Raw genomic sequence first — 23,347 nt, 5'->3', positions numbered from 1 at the left:
AAAATTCTGTTAATCATACAAGTGAAATTGTAGTTGAAAAAAAAAATGAAGGTAGAAGGAAAGGTCACTAAATACCTAATCTGACGTAGAAGAGCATTAACATACTAACTTCTTGCCCTGGCTGGTGTTGCTCAGTAGTTATAGTGCTGGCCTGAGCACTAAAGGGTTGCAGGTTCAATTCCTGGTCAAAGGCACCTACCTGGGTTGCGGCTTGGCTCCCTGCCCCCAGTTGGGGTGTGTGTCTCTCACATCTATGTTTCTATTTTTCTCTCTCCACCTTCCTCCTTTCCACTCTTCTCTGAAGAGTGATGGAGAAAATATGCTCGGGTGAGGATTAACAACAAGAAGATACTAACTTCTTGAATATATAGATATATAGATATAGATACTAGGTGCACAGATTCATGCACTGGTAGGGTTCCCTCGGTTTGGTCTGTGGGGATCGGGCCGAAACCAGCTCTCCAACATTCCCGATGGGTCCCAGATTGAGAGAGGGTGTCTGGTCGGTTGCTTAGGCAAATATATATATATATATATATATATATATATATATATATATATATGATGGCTCTGAGCGATTGGGACTGACGCAAGGCAGTGGGTGTGAGTGCCGGCTCCAGCACTGGCTGCAGTTGAAAGTGGGGCCAGTGCTGGCGGTGGGTGCGAGTGGTGGCTCTGGCACTGGCAGCAGGTGCAAGAGGCGGCTGCTGGCCCTGATCTCCTCTTCAGGAGCAGGGGGAGGTGGAGAAGCCCTTAGGGACGATTGGGGCTGGCAGCTACTCACATCTGCTGATGGCACTGAGCCATCAGGACCGGAGCTGGGCACCGGCGTCAGGTGTGAGTGCCGGGTGGAACCACGGTGCATGGTAATAAAGAATTTTCAGTAACCATCAGAGGCTTGCCCCGATGACAGCGACTGGCTCTGGTGCCACCACTCACCTGCTCCACCATCCCGCTGCAGCCAGTGCCCACCATATTCTTTGCATGCCCCCTGGTGGTCAGCACACGTCATAGCAACCGGTTATTCAGTTGTTCCATTTGTTCCACTGTTCAGTCTATTAGCATATTATCCTCTTATTACACAGGATATCTGTGTAATAAGAGGATAATATGCACAACAGCTGAACAGCAGAATGACTGTGGTTGCTATGACACGCACTGACCACCAGGGGTCAGACACTCCATGCAGGAGCTTCCCCCTTGTGGTCAGTATGTTCCCCGAAGAGGAGCACCACTCATCCAGAAGACAGGCTCACAGCTGGTGAGTGTAGCGGCGGTGGCAGGAGCTTCTCCCATCTCTTCGGCAGTGCTAAGGATGTCCAACTACCTTCAGTGGGACATCCCCTGAGGGCTCCTGGACTGCAAGAGGGTGCAGGCCTAGTGGAAGGACCCCCCGCCCTACCCCCCCCCCCCCCCATTGCGCAAATATTGTGCACTGGGCCTTCTAGTCTACACTAAGAAAAGTGAAACATGCAAATTGACTGTACCTCTGCTACGCCCACAAGCCACACCCACAAGCCAATCAGGAGTGAGTATGCAAATTAACCCAACCAAGATAGTGTGGCCAGGAACGAGCAGTAGGCTTGGGTTTCTCCAGTGATGGAGGGAGTCAAGTTTCCTGGCCAGCCCTGGCCTCCGCTCAAGACTACAAAGTTTCAATTATAGAAGATACAAATCCCAACAAAAATGCTGGCAGCCATGGAGCTGAAGCAAGCAGAAGGTTGGGCTGCCCCCAACGATGGAGGAAGCCAAGCTTTCCGGCCAGCCTTGGCCTCCGCTTAAGGCTACAATGTTTTAATTATAGAAGGTAAATAAGTCCAAGATACCAGGGCCTCTACTTGGGTTGCCAGGGGTCGTGGCCAGCCTGCAAACCACCATAAGCCCCTTGCCTAGGCCACCCCACACCCCAATGGAACCCCCACCCTGATCTGAGACACCCTTCAGGGCAAAGCAGCCGGCCCCCACCCGTGCACCTGGCTTCCATCCTATCTAATAAAAGAGTAATATGCAGATTGACCATCACTCCAACACACAAGATAGCTGCCCCCATGTGAACACAAGATGGCCACCACAAGATGGCAAGCAAGGGAGGGCATTGGGAGGGATCATGCCTACAAGGGAGGGCAGTTGTGGGTGATCAGGCCTACAAGGGAGGGAAGTTGGGGGTGACCAGGCCGGCAGAGGAGGGAATTTGGGGGCAACTGGGCCTGCAGGGAAGGGCAGTTCGGGTGGACCCAGGCTTGCAGGAGAGAGCAGTTAGGGGTGACCATCCCTGCAGGGAAGGGCAGTTAGGGGTGACCAGGCCTTCAGGGGAGGGCAGTTAGGGGCAATCAGGCTGGCAGGGGAGCACTTCGGTGTTGATCAAGCTGGCAGGGGAGTGGTGGTTAGGGGCTGACCAGGCTGGCAGGCAGAAGCAGTTAAGGGCAATCAGGAAGGCAGGCAGGTGAGCAGTTGGGAGCCAACAGCCCTGGATTGTGAGAGGGATGTCCGACTGCCCGTTTAGACTTGATCCTTCCAGGATTGGGCCTTAGACAGTCAGACATCCCTTGAGGGGTCTCAGATTGGAAAGGGTGCAGGCTGGGCTGAGGGACACATCCCTGTGCATGAATTTTGTGCACCGGCTCTCTAATATAATAAAAACTAATATGCTAAGTGTCTGGTCGGCCGATCAGCTGTTCAACCAATCAAAGCATAATATGCTAATAATATGTTAAAGCCTCTCAACCACTCGCTCTGACCTGCACTGACCACTGGAGGGAAGATGCTCTGGTTGGTTGGTTAGCTTGCTGTTGGGGTCCAGTCAATTGGGACTGAGCAAAACAGGCCGGGCATGCCCTGGAGCCCTCCCGAGGTCCCTCCCTGGTTGGCCATCCTCCTGCGTCCCTCTCTAGCCCTAAGTTGAAGGCAGGAAGAATAAGCAATATCTTCTAAGGAGGAAGAAGTAGATATTACCTAAAGATAACAAAGAATAAAGTTATTTGTTGGATCACCATAATATCTGAAATGTGAATGAATGAAAAAGATTTAGGGTAGAAAAGGATAGGTGAGAATATTTTTCTCTTATATGCTCTTCTGTGTTGTTGCCATGTTTTATGTTGTCACCTAAAGCTGTTTAAAATGATTTTCTATTTGGTTTTTAGTGTATTTTAAAATGTTATATGCTAGAATTTTTATTCTAGCTAACCCACAGATGTTTAAAAATGAATGTGACTATGGATTAGGTTGAAGCTCTTCTGGAATGAACACCTTTTTTTTCTTGTCATCATCTGAGTAAGTACATGATGTTACGTGTGTGGCACGAATTGAGTGGGTGCCGTTTGTCTCTTCAGGATCAAAGCCAGTGGCAGAATCCCCAGCATCTGCAGACCTCGTGGACGCCCCGCCTCGTGCTTCCAGTGCTGCCCTGGAGTCCCCGCCGCTGCCACTGGACCAGGTGCAAGAGGAGGAATGGGAGGTGGAAAGGTAATTCAGACGTAACAGGTCTCCGTGTCGGATACTGCTTACCATTTTTTAATTATATAATATTCCTGTATTTTACAGTTATTCCCACAGGTGCTTTTTGGGAAGAAACTAGAACTTGTTTTGGTAGTAAATATTAATAGATATTGAATGCTTTTCAATTTATTCTTACAATATCAAGAAGAATTAGTTACCAGCTGCTGTACTTTTACCCAGTTTTGAACACTGGCATATATTTCTTAATTAACATTTTGGTTTTTTTGTTGACTCTTTTTTCCCATTGTTTTAGGATGACTGAACATGGGACACCAAAGCCCTTTCGAAAGTAAGTAGTTGTACAGTAGCCTTCAGTAGGGCATGCTTTAAGGAAGCATGCTAAAGGAAGAGTCTCGGGTATTCTGGTCAAGATGGCGGAGTAGATGAACGCTGCCTTCCCCTCCTCCCGGGCACAGCAGATCAGTGACGTCAGGGAGCAGCTGTTGCTGAGAGTTCTCTGGGGACCCGCTGAATGAGAATAGGGAGAAGCCCTGTTGAGACGAGTGGGCTGGGAAGCGGGTGGTCCTGCACCCATGGGTGGTGGTGAAGAATAAGAAGGCCATCTCGGTTGTGGAGATCTCACGAAGGATCAAGGGGCCCAGCACCAGGCTGGGCTTTCACCCTGGGACTCCAGTGTTGGGAAGAGGAGGGCCCACTTCGGGCTGGGGAGCCAGCGGGGCCTGCTCTGAGCATGGCAGGGCTGCAGTGCCCAGCCATTCTTCAGGAGGACCCAGGTTCTGGCTCACGCAGGAGCTCACTCGGGGCTCCAACCCAGGAACAGAGCAGGGAAGTGCCAGGGACGTGTGGAGGAGCTATATTGAGTAGGTGTGGGTTGCCAGCTGAAGGACAGCCATCAGAACAACACTCTGGGCGCAGAAATGCTGGCAGGCCCCACTGTGCCCGTTGCCCCTCCCCTGCCCACCTGGAGGCTCAGGGTGGCTCCCAGTCTGTGCTCCATGAGCCTGGCTAGCACTGCTCCTCCAGCTGTGCTGAGTCATCCGACACTCCCCACCCAGTTCTCACTGCCAGTGCGAGCCACGTCCAGCGGCTTTTCTACACAAGCGGTCTGCCTCAGCTCCTGCCGCGGATTTTCCTAAAATCTCTCAAGGGTCTCCAAATGCCAGACAAGCAGGGGCTGGCCATGGAATGCCCCATGCAGCTTGCTAAGTGGCTCCCAGCACAACCAGCACCCAGTCTCAATTTACATTGCTTGGGTAGGCATAAGCTGTGGCCAGTGTTGGCTTGGAAAGTAGCTTCAGCTGAGTCACAAGCCTAGCACAGTGACCACTGCCTTGGTTCCCATCATGATGACCTCCACGGCTCTCCAGCCTGGCAGTATTGACAGACAGCCTTGCAGTGTGACCTCTTCCAAGTGCCTCCCACTCTAGCACAACAGCAACCAACCACAGGTCACTTTGTAGTACCCACCAGGCAGCACCAGCCAAGCATATACAGCAGTGACCTGAGCCCACACAAGAGGCTCCAGTGCCAGCACCAGGGCCGGCGTTAATACCCACCAGCCCCACCGATGACAGATCTGAACAGTGGACTCCACTGCTCCTATAGCCCTGCCGCTCTGTGGGGTCAGCCCTGCCCTCGCACGCAGCCTGTCTGATAGTTACGGCAGCCCTCACCTAGCCAGCCTGCAGGGCAATTCCACCCACTGAGGTGCCAGCACAGTCAAGGCTCAACCACAACAGGAGGGCACACACAACCCACAGAGGAGACACAAAAGAGAAGAGAGCAAGAGAAAGAGAAGGGAACGGAAGAACTACAAAACTAATAAGAAAACCTGATTAATAACTGCATGCCTATCAATAATTACTTTAAATGTAAATGTAGTAAATGTCCCAAGCAAAGCACATAGGGTAGATGAATGGATGGATAAAAAAAATACGACTGGTACATACATTGTCATGTCAGATCTAGACACACACAATGAAAGTAAAGGGATGGGAAAAAGGCATTCCCTGCAAATGGGGGGGAAAAGCTGGTGTAACAATACTTAGAGGAAACAGAATTTAAAGAAAGTAACAAAAGACAGAGGGCATTTTGTAATCATAAAGGGGTCAATCCCACACGAGAGCACAGCTCCTGTAAGCTGCTACCTACCCTAAAGGGGTGTCTATAAAACACAGGAGGACAGAGGTGCAGAGAGGTTGGCAGTGAGGCAATCATAGTAGGGAGCTCAACACCCCATTGACGGATGGATAGGGAACCCAGAGAAAGTCAGTAAGGAAAACAGTGGCCTCACATGACACACTAGATTGATGGGACTGGATGGCATCTTTGACATCATTACACAAAGCAGCAGAATATTCATTCTGATTCGTTTTCTAACTTTTTTAAGAACAAAAATACTGTAATGGTATTACAGATGCCCCCCAATGTTCCCCTTCACTCAGCTCCAGCCTTCAGCACACTATTGTCTGGGCTCTGCATATATGTTTTCTATCCCTCCCAACCCCCTTTTCTCTGAGATATGTCCGTATGTTACACAGGTCCGGAGACATGGGTGTACGGAATAGAATATATATCCTTCCCAAGTGCATAGGGAACATTTTCCAGGACAGACTACATGTTAGGCCACAAACAAGTCTCAGTAAATTTACAAAGGAAATAACCAACAACAGTAGCACAAAACTAAAAACAGTGAGTGGATTAACAAGATCAAGGAATACGTTAAAAGACACCACGAGGCAAATGAAAATGAAAACGCAGAGACCAAAAACCTATGGGCACAGGCACAGCAGCTGTAATGGGAAAATGGAGCGAGACAGGCCTCCTCAAGGAACAGAAAACCTCACACAAACCCAAAATGAGAAGTATAGAAAAAACAAAGATCAGAGCTGAAATAATGAAATATTTTTTTTTACAAAAAAGGAAAAGGAAAAAGAAATGATCAATGAAACCAAGACCTAGATTTTTGAAATGATAAAGTAGCCGAAACCGGTTTGGCTCAGTGGATAGAGCATCGGCCTGCGGACTGAAAGGTCCCAGGTTCGATTCCGGTCAAGGGCATGTACCTTGGTTGTGGGTACATCCCTAGTAGGGGGTGTGCAAGAGGCAGCTGATCGATGATTCTCTCTGATCATCGATGTTTCTAACTCTCTATCCCTCTTCCAAAAATTCAATAAATATATTTTAAAAAAACACACAAAAAAACTAATACAGTAGATTCATTTAAAAAAAAAGATAAAGTAGCTAGACTCATCAACAATAATAAAATGAGTGAGACAAATACATAAAATCAGAAATGAAAGAGGAGAGAGAACCAACACCACAGAAATACAAAGGTTTTTAAAGAAATACTATGAACAGGTCTATTGCAATAAATTGGACAACCTGGAATAAATCAGTAAATTTACAGAAACATACAATCTCCCAAGATTGAAGAAACAAATATGAACAGACCAATACCTACTAAAGAAATAGAAATAGTAATTAAAAAACTTCCAGCAAACAAAAGTACTGGACCAGATGGATGCATAGGAACATTTTACCAAACATTCAAAAAAGTAATACTTATTCTCAAACTATTCTTAAAATAGTGAAGGGAGCCGAAGCCTGTTTGGCTCAATGGTAGAGTGTCGGTCTGCGGACTGAAAGGTCTCAGGTTCGATTCCAGTCAAGGGCATGTACCTTGGTTGTGGACACATCCCCAGTAGGGGGTGTGCAAGAGGCAGCTGATCGATGATTCTCTCTCATCGATGTTTCTAGCCTTTCCTCTCTGTAAAAAATCAATAAAATATATTTTTAAAAAGTGAAGGGAGGGAACTCTTAAAGTCATTTTATGAAGCTACATTATCCTGATACCAATCCCAGACAAACACTACAAAAAAAAGAAAGTTATAGACCAATATCCCTGATAAACCTAAACGCAAAATTTCTCAAAATATTTTAAATCAAATTTAGCAGTACAGTAAAAAGGTACACCATGATCTAGTTGGATTTATCACTGGCATTTGAGATTAGTTCATATTAGCAGATCACTTAAGATTACATACCACATATACAAAATTAAGAATAAAAACTATGATTCTACCAATAGATGCAGGAAAATATTCACAAAATGCTTCATTTAGATAAAAACTCTCAGAAAGAAGTGGTACAGGGAGATACCTCAGCATGAAGGCCGCCCATGAAGACCCCAGCTAACAGAGCCCTAAATATTCTGCCACAAAGTTATTAGAACTAACAAGTAAGTGCAATAAAATAGAAAGGTACAAAATTAATGTTCAGAAAAACCAGTTACACTTTTATACACCAGTAATAATTATTCTTAAAGAGCAATTAAAAAACCCTATTTGCAATTGCATCATAAATACGTAGGAATAAAGTCAACCAAGGCAGTAAAAGGCCTATACTTGGAAAACCAAGCATTTGAAGGGTCAAATTGAAAACTATACAAATAAATGTAAATGTAAACTGTGCTCATGTAGGAAGAATTAGCATCTTTAAGATGTTTCTTTATAATATATTTTATTATTAAATTATTATTTTTGTACATATTACCCCCCCCCCCACATACCTTCCCTTCTCAGAGTTTTGTGTCCATTGGTTGTACTTATATGCATGTATACAAGTCCTTTGGTTGATCTCTTATCTCCCTCAGATCTCCCCAACCTCCCCGCTGTAATTTGACAGTCTGCTTGTTGCTTTACTGTCTCTATCTTTTGGTTCTTCAGTTTATAATGTTCTTTATCATCCATAAATAAGTGAGGTCATGTGGTGTCTCTCTTTCATTGACTGGCTTGTTTCACTCAGCATGATGTTCATCTTTAAGATGTTAATACTTCCCAAAGCCATCTACAGATTTAATAAAGTGTATCAAAATACCAATGCCATTTTTCACAGAATTAGAATAAATAAAATTCATATGGAACCACTGGAGAAAGAACAAAGTTGGAGGTATTATACTGCCTGACACCAAACTATTCTGGGCTATAGTAACCACAGCAACATGATACTGGCATAAAAGCAGATACATGTGCTCTGGCCAGTGTGGTTCAGTTGGTTAGGTGTTGCCCCGTGCACTGAAAAGTTACCAGTTTAATTCCCAGCCAGTTCACACACCCAGGTTCCTATACCCATTTGGGTTTGATCCCCATTTGGGATGCATGTGGGAGGCAACCAATCAGTGTTTCTCTCCCTTCTCTTTCTAAAACCAACTTTTCTTAAAAACAAAAACACCAGGCACAGATCAGTGGAACAGACTAGAGAGTCTAGAAATAAACCTATGCCTGTTATGATCAATCTATAATAAAGGAGACAAGACTATACAATAAGGTAAATAGAGTCTATTCAATAAATGATATAAGGAGCCGAAACCGGTTTGGCTCAGTGGATAGAGCGTCGGCCTGCGGACTTAAAGGTCCCGGTTTCGATTCTGGTCAAGGGCATGTACCTAGGTTGTGGGCACATCCCCAGTATGGGGTGTGCAAGAGGCAGCTGATCGATGATTCTCTCTCATCGATGTTTCTAACTCTCTGTCCCTCTCTCTTCCTCTCTGTAAAAAATCAATAAAATATATTTTAAAAAAAATAGTATAAGGAAAACAGTGATACATGCAAAAGGATGGAACTGGATAACTTTCTTTTAAGTTATGGAGGGTTTTGTTAGCTATAGAATGTGTCGCATATTTTGAGTGATTAAAGTCGTCTGCTTTAATAAATTTCAGATATACGAGAATCCAACATTGAAAATGCCCCCTTATCCACACTGTTCCTTGTCAGAAAGCGTTCTAACTGTTGGTTGGGGGCCTCAGCTCCTGGCCAGCTGGGAGCAGCAGGGATGTTCCTTGCCGCGTGGGTCTCTCAAACATTTCCATAGGGTTCCTTGAGTGTCCTCAAAATGGGGCCACGGCTTCCTGCAGAGCTCTCGGCTCTCCAGCTGAAGTTTAAATTACAGTTGCTTTTTAAGCTTTAAAGTCTCCAGTTTCTTTTTTGTTTTTGAACCTTGGATCCAGCTTCTTAGAAATGGCTCCAGGGGCATCTTGTCAGCATCAGTCAAGTCTAAACTTGGAGTTCGCCTGCACAGCGTCATCAATGCTGGAAGACATGGGACTTGGTTACTCTGCATAGCTGTCAGCCTAAGCTTCGTGTTCCCCTTGGCTCCCATCTTTTTGTCAGATGTGATTCAGACCTAAGTCAGAACAATTGATCCCCGTGGCTGAAGTGCGGACTTGAGGTGCCTGGGAAAGGTTGGGGAGAAGAGCAGAAGGGGAGAGGTGGCTGGGAGTCTGGCCCGAAGACATGCCTGACACACTGGGCCTAGGCAGCCATTTCCCCTCCGGATAGTTCTCTTACACCGTGTACAGGAATAAACCCAAAATGGATTGAAGACTTAAAAGTCAGACCCCAAACCACAAAACTTTCAGAAGAAACCATAGGTAGTAAACTCTTCATTATTGCTCTAGTTAATAAGTTTTCAGATATGTCTTCTCAGGCAAGGGAAAGAAACCAAAGACAAAATAAACACACGGGACTACGTGAAACTAAAGTAGTTTACTCTGCACAGGGAAGAGAACCATCAACAGAACAAAACGATAGCTTGCTGATGGGGAGACACTTCTCTCTAATGGGACATCTGATAGAGGTGAATACACTAACATAGGGAAATCATGCATACTAATACAACGTAAAACCCTAACAATTCAATCTAAAAAAGCACGGAGTACCTGAGAAATATTTCTCCAAATAGGACAGATAGATGGTCAGTAGATATATGATAGTGTGCTCAACATCACTAATCATCAGGGACATACAAATTAAAACCACAGCGAGATACCACCTCACATCCCTCAGAATGCCAATCAAGTTTTGGAGAGGATGTGGAGCAAAGGGATCTTTATGTACAGATAACCAGTATGGAAAATATAGTAGCAGTTCCTCAGCAATTTCACTTTTGATTATTTAAAAAAACACTAATTGGAAAAGATACATGCATCCCTATATTCATTACAGCATTATATACGATAGCCAAGATACGGAAGCAACCTAAATGCCCACCAGTAGACAACAGAGAAGATATGGAACATACACACAATGGAATATTCAGCCATAAAATGAATGGAATCTTGCCATTTGTGACATGGATGTATCTAGAAGGTATTATGCTAAGTGAATTAAGTCAGAGAAAGGCAAATACCTTGTGATTTCAGTTACATGGTATATCTAAAAAAACAAAACAAACGAACAAACAAAATCCATAGACTCAAACAAGTAGATGGTTGCCAATGAGAGTGGGTTTGGTGGTATGGGTGAAAAAGGGGAAGTGGTTAAATCACAAAACTTGTCGTGGAAATACTAAGTACAGTGTAGGAAATATAGGCAATAACATTTTCATACCTGTGTGTGTAAGGTAGACACTGGGCTTATCAGGGCCATCACTTTATAAGTTACATAAATGTTATCATTGTTGTACACCTGAATCTAATGTAATATTGTATCTCAACTATAATTGAAAAACAAGAAATTTTTAAAAGAAGCACTACATAGTTTGTCAGACTTAATGCTATTTCCCATTGTTCCTTGGTGTCCTCAAATAGGATTCTTCATCCTTTTTCTTTATTAGGTTAGACGGCACCGCTTTTGGAGAAAGTCAAAGTGAAGACGAACAGTTTGAAAATGACTTGGAAACTGATCCACCCAACTGGCAGCAGCTTGTTAGTCGAGAAGTGTTACTGGGACTGAAGCCCTGTGAGATCAAAAGGCAGGAAGTGATTAATGGTGAGTTTAATTTTGTTGTTGTTGTTTTATTATAGCAGAAAATGCCCTGGGTCTTGGTGTTTACTTCCAAGTTTCTGCTTGCCTTTCGTTTTAAACAAAGATGAAATTAAATTATATAGATGATCCTTGAACTTGTAAACTAGAAAAATCATTGAGACATTTGCCCCATCACTTTCCTTTCAGACTCTTCATCTTGATCATAGATTATGAGTGAGAAAGCTAAGGCTCAGGGTGATGAACAAATTAAGATTGTGCAGCTGATAAGTGACAGGGAAAAACTGGCACCCAGCTCCCACTTCGCCCAGGCATAGCTCTTCCTCACCTGGCGAGTGTGCAGCAGAGGTGTGAGGTGGACACTGCCCTCCTGCCTTTAGGATGTGATTTAGTCAATGTCCTCTTGTCCCCAGTAACACTGAGACAGTGACATTAGAAGCCTGGCCTCAGAATGAGGTTTGATAGGCATCAGATAACTGAAAGGAGATAACCAAGACTGTATGATGCTTGGGCATATGGTTCTCTAATGTAGTTATGATTTGTGGCTACTATCTATTTTAAAAAGATAGAGGAGTTTTGGAATACACTATTAACTTTTAAGTACAAAACAGTTTATAATGATGTTTTTCATTTGCCAATATTAAACTCTTAGAGCCAGTATGTAGGCGAGTTCTGTGGAATAAAAAAAAAAAATGACTTCCCTTCTCTAAACTCTAAATGATTATTATATAACTTATTTGATAGTTAATCCCAGCTGAAGCCTATAGGAATATAGGCTATAATGTTGTAATAACTATGTGTGGTGTGAAATAGGAACTAGACTTTTCATAGAATTATTCTAAGTAAGGCCACATTTTATATTTACCTCTTTTCTGTTTAGAATTATTTTATACTGAAAGAGCTCATGTTCGAACACTAAAGGTTCTTGATCAAGTGTTCTACCAGCGAGTGTGCAGAGAAGGAATTCTGTCACCTTCAGAACTACGGAAAATTTTTTCAAACTTGGAAGATATTCTTCAACTTCACAGTAAGAGAAATTGACTCTGATCTTTGTCCCTAACATTTTCAATATATAAAAGAGTACAACATAAGTAAGTGATTGGATCTTTGAATAAACCTTCCACCCCATTCCCATATCAGCTTTTATATTCAAAGTGTTAACACAGGACTTGGGATCTAATGTCAGTGTCTAAGTTCAAAGACATGTGTAGTCAAAACTACCCTTGAAAATTTCTATCAATTATAGTGTATATGTTTTTAAAAAATATATCCCATGTAATATATGTGTATAAATGCATGTTGAAATAGTAATACACAGCATACAATTCATGGCGGTGTCACTTCAGGAACTAAATCACTCCGTTATTTATTGTTTGCTTGGGACGCTTGATAGATTCAGGGAAGCTCTCCTGGTGCTGCTCATTGCGGACTTCCTGTCAGTGTGTCCGTTCCTTGCTCCCAGTCACTGTTCCCCGTGTCCCTTTGTGTTTCATTTTTCTGTCACCAGGAATGCCATCACCATCTTTCAACACCTGCCCACCACATGAATGCCTTTTCACTTGTCTGGGAGTGATTTTAGGTTTCACCAACATGCATTGTCAAGTTCAGACTAGATTATGTTCATTGGCTATGAACATACACATTTTCAGAGGGACAGTAGACAGAGTGACCAGCATTATTTACATTCAAGTGCTTTATTAGTATGTTATAGATGGAGTCTTGAAGCTAAATGACTGTTTGATATACCTAGCCTGTATTTAATTTGCTATTTTTCACATTGTTTTGCGCTTTATCATCTGTTTTTCAGATAGAGCTCACAATATCTAGATGTATAAGAATTGTGTCCTGGTTTATATTTAAGGAAATTAGAAATAGTTGTACTATTCTGAATCTTTTCCTTTTAATTTAAGTTACTATCAGTAATGTCTGTATGCTTACTTTTTTTTCCATTTTATTTTTCCCCTTGAGTTGGGTTGAATGAGCAGATGAAGACTGTTCGAAAGAGGAATGAGACCTCTGTTATTGATCAAATTGGGGAAGATTTGCTAACCTGGGTAAGGAAATTTGCTATTTTATTTTAATACTTTTATAGATATTTTATTGTCAGACTCTAGGTTAAGTAATTAACATTTCCAAAAATGCAAAGTCATCTATTTTGCAAAGGTAATGTAAAGATGAAGAGTCCGGAATATGTATTCTTTGGTTAATTTCTTCATTAAGTGCTCTTTTTTCACCAAACACTATTTCTTTGTGTTTTAAAGAATATAAGCATAAAATAGATCATAATAAAAATAATTTAACTGATGTACAATTTTAGCTCTCTGCTGCTGTCCATATCTCAGAATTTACTGCACAGCATTAGATAATTGTAGTTCCAAAACTACCATTGCAAGAGTAGACAAGTGAAAATTACTTTGTCTTATTTATCTGTATATATAAAAGCCTAAGCCACCATTACAACAGGTTGACTGTGATGCACACTGACCACCAAGAGGCAGATGCTCAACACAAGAGCTGCCCTCTTGGTAGTCAGTACCCTCCCACAGCCAACCTCCTGCGGCCCAGGCTGTCCAATCTTCCACGATTTTCCCCTCTGGCTGGCCGACAGTTGGGGCTGGGCAAGACGTCCCCAATGGCCCCAATTGCTGGCCAGGCCGAGGGACCCCACCCATGCATGAATTCGTGCAATTCTGGTAATACAGTAGAAGAGTTCAGAGACTCTGGTAGCTATTTATTGAGGGTTTTTTTTTTGTTGTTGTTGTGTGTTTTTTTTTCTGACCATATAGATCTCTCAATATATATTTATGTGCCAAGCCCTGTGCTGGGAAATACAGTAGGAACCAAAACAGACATGGCTCCTGCCTTAATGAAGCTTAGAGGGTGCAGGCCAGGCCAGGGGACCCCACTAGTGCACAATCGGGACCTGGGAGGGCTCCAGGGTGTGTCCAGCCTGTCTCACTCAGTCCTGATATGCCAGATCCCAGCAGCAAGCTAACCTACCCATTAGAACCTACCCATTGGTGGTCAGTGCACGTCATAGCGAGTGGTCGGACGGCCTTAGCATATCATTAGCATATTATGCTTTGATTTGTTGAATGGCCGACTGGATGCTTAGCTTATTAGGCTTTTATTATTATATAGGAGATGGGGAAATTGTCCTTAGTTATTTCAGTCTCAATGAGTATTACAATAAGGGGAGAGTACAGGTTGTTATAGGATTATATAGCAGAAAGACTTAAATTAGAACATATAGAAAATCTTCCTATGGGAAAGGGGGTTTGATTCAAACCTTTAAAAAATTCCTATGGTTAAGGCTGTGGATGATAAAGTACATCATGTTGTCTGCAAAATTTTAACACAGGTTTGAACATAAACTGTTTAGACATGCCCATAGACATTTACTTCAGTATGTAGCTTGCCATAGATTGTGATAGTTCTGCAATGACAAATTTAAGTACTTCACTAAAATATACCCTTGAATCTTACTGCTTTCATTGATGGTGAGATCATGGGTTAGAATCTACCAATCCAGTAGAATCTCTCTTCTTAGCCAGTTAACTCATAGAACAGGGCTAGGGCCCCATAACCCAATCTCATCTCACCCTTTCTGAACTTTCAAAAGCATTTTCTCCCTTCGGCCCACTCGAGGACTATTTTATTAAGGATTTCTATTTCTTTGGAAAAGGTCAGCTTATTCTGTGGCTACTCTGTGGTGGTCTGAGTCACGTTGTTTTTTGGATGTCAGTGTAGCAGCGAAAGTTATAACAGCTCTTGTGGCTTGTTAGCAAGCTCACTACTTAACTTGAAACAAAAAAATTTATAGTATGACAGTTTAGCATCAATTTCCATGTCAAATGTGTTTTAAAAAGTTGTAAGCCATATGGACTTGATATCAGCCTTGATTCCTAAGCAGTTTAATATACATTCATGTAAAATAGTATTCAAACCAAGTCTCCAGTGAGATTCATCATTGATATAGTATAGAAGTGCACTTGATCCTCTTCTCAGAGTCCATGGGACTACCTAAATCTATCTACATGTTAAAACAAAGTAGAGAAACCTGTTAATAGAATGGGACAAAAAACTTATTTTAGTACATGTAAAAAGAAGTATATTCTTTTAATTTAATTTTTCCATTATAATTTACATTCAGTATTACTTTGTATCAGTTTCAGGTGTACAGCATAGTGATTAGACAATCATACTCTACAAAGTATTGCCCCAATATTTTCAGTACCCACCTGGCACCATGCACAGTTACTACAAATTATTGACTATCCTCCCTGTGCTATACTTGACATCCCCATGACTATTTTATAACTAACAATTTTTACTTCTTAATCTCTTCATCTTTTTCATCTAGTCCCCCAAACCCTCTCCTCTGTGGCAATTGTCGGTCTGTTCTCTGTATCTATGTGTCTGTTTCTATTTTGTTTCTTTATTTTGCTCTTTAGATTTCACACACAAGGGAAATTATGTAGTATTTGTCTTTCTCTAGGTATTTCACTTAGCATCATACCTTCTAGATTCATTCATGCTGATGCAAATGGTAACATTTCCTCCTTTTTTATGGCCAAGTAATATTCCATTGTGTGTATGTACCACACTACTCATTTATTGATAGCCGCTTGGGTTGCTTCTAATCTTGGTTATTATCTATAATCATAAAAGCATAATATGCTAATTAGACCAGACATCCTTCTGGATGACCTTCCAAACGAAGCCAGGGCTTCATGGAAAGCCTGGGTCTCGGGTGCCTGCCAACAGCCGGAGGGAAGCCCTGGTCTCAGGTGCCAGAGAGAAGCTGGTGCCGACAGCCGGGGGAAGGAAGGCCTACTCTTGCACAAATTTCATGCATCGGGCATCTAGTATTATAAATAATGCTGCAGTGGACACAGGAGGGCATGTGTCCTTTCAAATTAGTGCTTTGGGATTCTTTGGATGTATACCTAGGAGTGGCATTGCCAGATCATGAGGTAGTTTTAATTGTTTGAGAAACCTCCATATTACTTTCCATAGTGGCTGCACCAATCTGCATTCATACCAACAGTGCACAAGGGTTCCCTTTTCTCTACATCCCTGTCAACACTTGTTTGGTGATTTATTGATGATAACCATTCTGACAAGTGTGGGTGGTGTCTTGTGGTTTTAATTTGCATTTCTCTGGTGATTATTGGCTTTGGGCTTCTTTTTAAATGTCTATTGGCCATCATCTGTACATTCTGTTTGGACAACTGTCTATTCAGGCCCCTGCCTATTTTTAAATTGAATTGTTTGTGTTTTTTGGCATTGAGATATGAGTTCTTTATAAATTTTTTATATTGACCCCTTATCATATGTTCATTGCTGAATATATTCTGCTATTCAGTAGGTTGTCTTTTTATTTTGCTGATGGTTTTTCTTGCTGTGCAAAAACTTTTTTAGTTTGATGTGGTCCTGTTGTTTACTTTTTATTTCGTTTCTTTTGCCCAAAGAGATATGTTAGAAAAAAATATTGCTATAAGAAATACCAGAGATATTACTGCCCATGTTTACACTAGGAGTTTTATGGTTTGGGGTTTTTATATTTGTCTTTAATCCATTTAGAGTTTATTCTCGTGTATGTTGTAAGAAAGTGGTCTAGTTTCAATTTTTTGCATGTATCTGTGCAATTTTCCCAACATCCTTTATTGAATAGATGTTCTTTACCTCATCGTATGTTTTTCCTTTCTTTGTCAAATATTACTTGACTGTATAGACATTGGTTTATTTCTGGGCTCCCTATTCGGTTCCAATGATCTTTATGTCTGTTTTTATGCCAGTACCAGGCTGTCTGGGTTACAATCATCAGGTAGTGTGATATCTCCAGTTTTGTTCTTTTTCAAATTGCTGTGCCTATTCAGGGCTATTGTGGTTCCATACAAATTTTTGGATTATTTTTTTTCTAGTTCTATGAAACACACCATTGGTATTGTGGTAGGAATTGCATTGAATCTATAGATTGCTTTGGGTAGTATAGACATTTTAACGATGTTAATTTTTCCTGTCTATGAGCACAGTGTATAATGTTATTTACATTTTTGTTCAATTTCTTTCTTCAGCATCTTATACTTTTTTAAATTCAGGTCTTTTACCTCCTTAGTTAAATTTATTTCTAGGCTTTTTTGTTGTTGTTGAGGCAATTGTAAATGGGATAGTTTTCTTAGTTTCCTTGTCTGATAGTTCATTATTGGAATATAAAAGTGCCACCATCTTCTGAATATTAACTTTGTAACCTGTTACTTTGCCAAATTCATTTACTAAATCTAGTAATTTTCTATGGGTTCTTTAAGGTTCCCTGTTTACAATATCATGCCATTTGCAAATAATGACTATTTGACTTCCTTCTTTTCAGTTTGGATGCCTTTTATTTCTTCTTCTTATCTGATTGCTGTGGCTAGGACTTCCAGTGCTATGTTGAATAAAAGTGGTGAAAGCAGGCATCCTTGTCTTGTTCCTGGTCTTAGGGGAAATGGTTTTAGTTTTTGCCCATTGAATGTGATATTGTCTATAGGTTTGTCATATATGGCCTTATCACTTTGAGGATGATCCCTCTATTCCCACTTTGCTGAGCGTCTTTATCATAATGGATACTGGGTTTAGTAGAATGGTTTTTCATGTGTTGATTGATATTATATGATTTTTATTCTTCATTTTGTTTATGTGATGCATCATGTTTATTGACTTGTGAATGTATTACAAACCTTGTATCCCCAGATAAATCCCACTTGGCCATTGAATCTGATCATTTCAATGAACTGCTGGATCAGTTTGCTAATATTTCCTTGGGGATTTTAGCCTATGTGCCCATCAGGGATTTTGACTATAATTCCCTTTCTCTGCAGTGTCCTTGGAATTAGAATAATGATGGTTTCCCACAGAGAGCTTGGGAGCCATACCTCCTCTTGAACTTTTTGGCACAGTGGAGGAAGATGGGTGCTAGTTCTTTTTTGAAAGGTAGATTAAATTTGCCTGTGAAGCCATCAGGTCCAGGACTTTAGTTTGCTGGAGTTTTTTGGTTATTGCTTCAGTTTCAATAGTTGTTATCTATCTATTCAGGTTTCCAGATTTTTCTTTCTTTTTTTTTTATTGAAGAAAATCATGTTTATTCAGAAAAAATACAAACAAGCAAAAAGCACCAATGTTATATCACCCCAAAGTCCATCATTATTAATGTATTATCTAGATATAAACACATATGCATATAGATATACATATACAACATTCTAGAACTATATCTTTTTTAATTTAATAAATCTTTATTGTTCAGGTTATTCCATTGTTCCTCTTTTTTCCCCTCCCCATAGCTCCCCTCCACCCGGTTCCCACCCCACCCTCTGCCCTTACCTCCTCCCCCCACACTGTCCTCATCCATAGGTGTATGATTTTTGTCCACTCTCGTCCTGTACCCCTACACCCCTTTCCCCCGAGAATTGTCAGTCCACTCCCTTTCTATGCCCCAGTTTATTCTGTTCATCAGATTTTTTATTCACTTGATTTTTAGATTCACATGTATTTGTTCATAATTTTTATCTTTACCTTTTTCTCCTTCCTCCTCTTCTTAAAGAGTGCTTTTTAGCATTTCATATAATATTGGTTTGGTGGTGATGAACTCCTTTAGCTTTTTCTTATCTGTGAAGCTCTTTATCTGACCTTTCATTCTGAATGATAGCTTTGCTGAGTAGAGTAATCTTAGTTGTAGGTTCTTCCTATTCATCACTTTGAATATTTCTTTCCATTCTCATCTGGCCTGCATAGTTTCTGTTGACAAATCAGCTGACAATCATATGGATGCTCTCTTATAGGTAACTTTTTCTCTTGCTTTTAAAAAAAATATATTTTATTGATTTTTCACAGAGAGGAAGGGAGAAGGATAGAGAGCTAGAAACATTGATGAGAGAGAAACATCGACCAGCTGCCTCCTGCACACCCCCCATGGGGGATGTGCCCGCAACCAATGCACATGCCCTTGACCGGAATCGAACCTTTCAGTTCGCAGACTGATGCTCTATCCACTGAGCCAAACTGGTTTTGGCTCTCTTGCTGCTTTTTAATATTCTCTTTGTCTTTTGCTCTTGACATTTTAGCTATAATATGTCTTGGTGTTGTCCTCTTTGAATTTCTTTTGTTTGTGATTCTTTGTGCTTCCTAGACTTGTAAGTCTATTTCTTTCACCAGGTGGGGGAAGTTTTCAGTAATTATTTCTTCAAATAAGTTTTCAGTATCTTCGTTTCTCTCTTCTTCTGGGACCCCCATAATTTGGATGTTGGTACACTTGAAGTTGTCCCAGGGGCTCCTTACACTATCTTCAAACTTTTGGATTCTTTTTTCTCTTTGCTTTTCCAGTTGAGTGATTTTTGCTTCTTTGTATTTCAAATCTTTGACTTGATTCTTGTGATCTTCTTGTCTGCTGTTAGGTCTCTGTATAATATTTTTTTATTTCAGTTAGTGTATATTTAATTTCTAGGTGGTCCTTTTTCATATCCTGAGGGTCTCACTAAATTTGAAAAACCTTATAACCGTGGTTTTGAACTCTATATCCAATCGTTTGCTTTCCTCCATTTCTTTCATTTGTAATCTGTTTCTTCGTGACTGCATTTTCGCTGCTTCTCTGAGTTGGTAGAGTAGCTTTGTGTGGTAGATGTCCCATAGTGCCCAGTGGCTCAGCCTCCTAGTTACCTGAGGTGGACACTCTTGGTGCACCCCTTTGTGGACTATGTGCACAGCCTTGTTGTAGTTAAGTCTTGATTGTTGTTGGTATCACTAGGAGGAATTGACCTCCAGGCCAATCTGCTGTGAGGATCACCTGTGTCTACCGTGGGAGAACATCTGTGATGGAGACACCCTTATGAGACAAGACTTGCAAAATTGTAAAAGCCTCTGCACACAGCTTGGATGGAGCAGAGTCTCAGGGTGGAGCAGATAGCCGTGGCTTCCCATCAGTCCTGCCCTATGAGGCCTCTGGGTTTCAGTGCCCCTTGGTGATCGCTTCAAGCACCTCTGAGAGAAAGCCGCCCTCAAGTTTCACCTGGTGCCAGACAGTCCAGCTTCTTCCTGAATGAGTCTGGGTTCCCAGAAACTCGCCATGAACTGGAGATCAGTACAGTCAGGAGCTTTTTTCTCCCTCCCATTTTAGAAAGCCAGCCGCTCACTCATCCGCCCATGCACTCAGCAGTCAGTCCTCTTCTGTGTTCTGGATGGTGTCCGTTCTGTCTTTTAGTTGTACAATAGTTCTGATATTGTTGTGCAAGGCAGCAGTTTAGGTATTTACCTATGCTGCCATCTTGGTTTCTCTCTCCACATTTTCCTTGAGTATTCAAAGATTGTATGTTTCTAGGAATTTGTCCATTTCTCCTAGGTTGTTCTATTTATTGTCATATAGTTCATATTATTTTCTAACAATCTTTTGTGTTTCAGTGATGTCTCTTGCACGCCCCCCTTCTGGGGATTGAGCAGCAACTCAGGCATGTGCACTTGACTGGAATGGAACCTGGAAACCTTCAGTCTGTAGGCCGACTCTCTAGTCAAACCGGCAAGGGCGTGTTTCTTGATGAGTCTGGCTAAAGATTAATCAATCTTATTTATCTTTTCAAAGAACTAGCTCTTGGTTTTGTTGATTTTTGTATTTTAATTTTATTCTCTGTTTTATTTATTTCCACTCTGATATTTTTGTTTCTTTTCCTTTATTCTGGGCTTTTCTTGTTTTTTTTTTTTCTTCTTTTTGTTGTTGTTGTTTGTTTGTAGTTATTTTTTGTTTAGTTCTTTTTATTATCCAGATATAGTGTTAGATTGCTTACTTGAGATTTTTTTTTCTTGAGATAGGCCTGTGATGTTATTAACTTCCCTCCCAGGATTGCTTTCACTCTGTCCCATAGGCTTTAGGTTGTTATATATTGATTTTCATGCAATTTTTTATTTTTTGTTTGATTTTATTAGTATCCAATTCATTGTTTAATGACATACTATTTAGCCTCCATGTGTTTTAATGTTTTGGTTTTTTTAAGTACAGTTGATTTCTAGTGTCATGCCATTGTGATTCAAGAAGATGCTGTATATGATTTCAATCTTTTATTTGTTAAGAATTATTTTGTGTTCTAACAAATGGTCTATTTTTGAGAATGTTCCTTGTGTTCTTGAAAAGAATGTTTATTCTGCAGCAGATGAAATGTTCTGTAAATATCAATTAAATCCATCTGATCTAGTGTACCATTTAAGATCTCTTGTACCTTGTTGATTTTTTTGTCTGAAAGATCTATCCATTGATGACATTCAGGTGTTAAAGTCTCCTATTATGACTGTACTAAAGGCCCAATGCATAAAATTCGTGCACTTGGGGGACCCTCAGCCCGGCCTATGCCCTCTTGCAGTCTGGGAACTCAGCTTCTGGCTGAGTGGCACTCCCCCTGTGGGAGCACACTGCCTGCCAGGGGGCAGCTTCTGCATTGGGTGTCTACCCCCTAGTGGTCAGTGCATGTCATAGCGACCAGTCATTTATTATATAGGATTATTGTCAAACTCTCCCTTAAAATCCACCAAAATATTTTATGTATTTAGGTATTTCTATATTGGTTGCATATATGTTTACAAGGATTATATCCTCTTGTTGGGTTGATCCTTTTTGTATTATGTAGTGGCCTTTTTTGTTTCTTTTATGGCCTTTGTTTTGAAGTCTATTTTGTCAGATGTTTATATTATAACCCCAGCTTTTTCTTTATTTTCATTTGCATGGAATATTTTTCTGTGCCTTCACTTACATCCTGTGTGTCTTTGGTTCTGAGGTGCCTGTGTCTGCTTTCCACAATGCAGTGCAGGGCCCAGCACACCCTTGTCTGTTTCCTGGATAGAAGCCCACCCAGCAGACAGTCACAATCACTCAGCTCTCCTGATGCCCATGCCACCAAACCAAATAGGACTGATGGAGAAAGCCAGCGCCAGCCAGGAGGTTGCTCAGCTGGTGGAGCATCCTCCTGTGCACCAATGAGGTTGCAGGGTTTGATTCTCGTCAGGGCACATTTGTAGGTTGTGGTTCATCCCCCATTGGGGTGCATACAGGAAGTAGCTGATGAATGTTTCTCTCTTGATTGACATCTTCCCCTTTCTCTCTCTCTCTCTCTCTCTCTTTTCTCTTCTCTTCTCTTCTCTTCTCTTCTCTTCTCTCTCTTCTCTTCTCTTCTCTTCTCTTCTCTTCTCTTCTCTTCTCTTCTCTTCTCTTCTACTTCTCTTCTCTTCTCTTCTCTTCTTCTCTCTCTTCTCTCTCTTCTCTTCTCTTCTCTTCTCTTCTCTTCTCTTCTCTTCTCTTCTCTTCTCTTCTCTTCTCTTCTCTTCTCTCTTTTCTCTTCTCTTCTCTCTTTTCTTTTCTCTTCTCTTCTCTTCTCTTCTCTTCTCTTCTCTCTCTCTCTCTCTCTCTCTCTCTCTCTCTCTCTCTCACACACACACACACACACACACACACATTCTCACCTTTCCTCTCCCTAAGCTGAGGATTAAAAAACAAAATCAACTTCCCTTAGCACTCCAGTCTCTTGGTGACTGGACCAGCTGGCTCCCATTGGGCCAAATGTCTGACTCCCCACGCCGTAAACTGACCAGTACCTGCTCAGATTTCCACCCATCATTGTCCCCTTTTGTCTGGGATCACAGCAGGAGGGGTAGGTATCCCAATTCAGCAGTTCTGATCCTCTGCCCCAAGCCACAATTTAGTCTTTGGCTGGCTCTCTCCCCAAATTTCTTCCAGAAAATAGAGGCTGCTTCTGGGGATTTGGGGGTGGAACCCAGTGCAGATCAGTATTAGATTCTGTCCCTCCGACTGGCCCTGGATTACCTGCTTTAGGCTACAAAGAGACCCACAGTTGTACCTGCTTTGAGCCTATATGTGCTTGAGAAGGACCTGTGCAGCAAGACCAGCTTCCACAGCTCCCCCACAGCTGGGGTATTCCTGCATGTGGCTGCCCTGAGCCCAGCCCTCAGAGCCTCTGGCAGCATGCTAGTTGCTTGAGGTCAGTTCCTATGAGTGTCAGATAGGGAGTAGTGTCCACCAGGCTGATGCCGAGTCAAACTTGCCACAGTGTCAGGTCTGAGACCCCTTGGCAGCAGTCTTCATGTCCACCAGG

General features: G+C 41.8%; 1 protein-coding gene across 9 annotated transcripts in view; it reads left to right on the top strand.

The window, feature by feature from the left end:
• Nucleotides 1–23,347, top strand: part of ARHGEF12 (Rho guanine nucleotide exchange factor 12) — a 202,364-nt gene that overhangs the window by 148,877 nt on the left and 30,140 nt on the right. For all 9 annotated transcript variants that reach the window (XM_036430246.2, XM_036430241.2, XM_045578816.1 and 6 more), the window contains 5 exons: nucleotides 3,330–3,462; nucleotides 3,749–3,784; nucleotides 11,071–11,225; nucleotides 12,100–12,246; nucleotides 13,188–13,273. In XM_036430246.2, coding sequence (XP_036286139.1) covers nucleotides 3,330–3,462; nucleotides 3,749–3,784; nucleotides 11,071–11,225; nucleotides 12,100–12,246; nucleotides 13,188–13,273 — 557 coding nt within the window. The remainder of the gene's footprint in view (nucleotides 1–3,329; nucleotides 3,463–3,748; nucleotides 3,785–11,070; nucleotides 11,226–12,099; nucleotides 12,247–13,187; nucleotides 13,274–23,347) is intronic.

This window comes from Pipistrellus kuhlii, unplaced genomic scaffold (assembly GCF_014108245.1).
Source record: "Pipistrellus kuhlii isolate mPipKuh1 unplaced genomic scaffold, mPipKuh1.p scaffold_m20_p_104, whole genome shotgun sequence".
Taxonomy (NCBI): domain Eukaryota; kingdom Metazoa; phylum Chordata; class Mammalia; order Chiroptera; family Vespertilionidae; genus Pipistrellus; species Pipistrellus kuhlii.
Note: the sequence above shows the minus strand (reverse complement) of the source record. Positions and strands in the feature narration are given on the sequence as shown.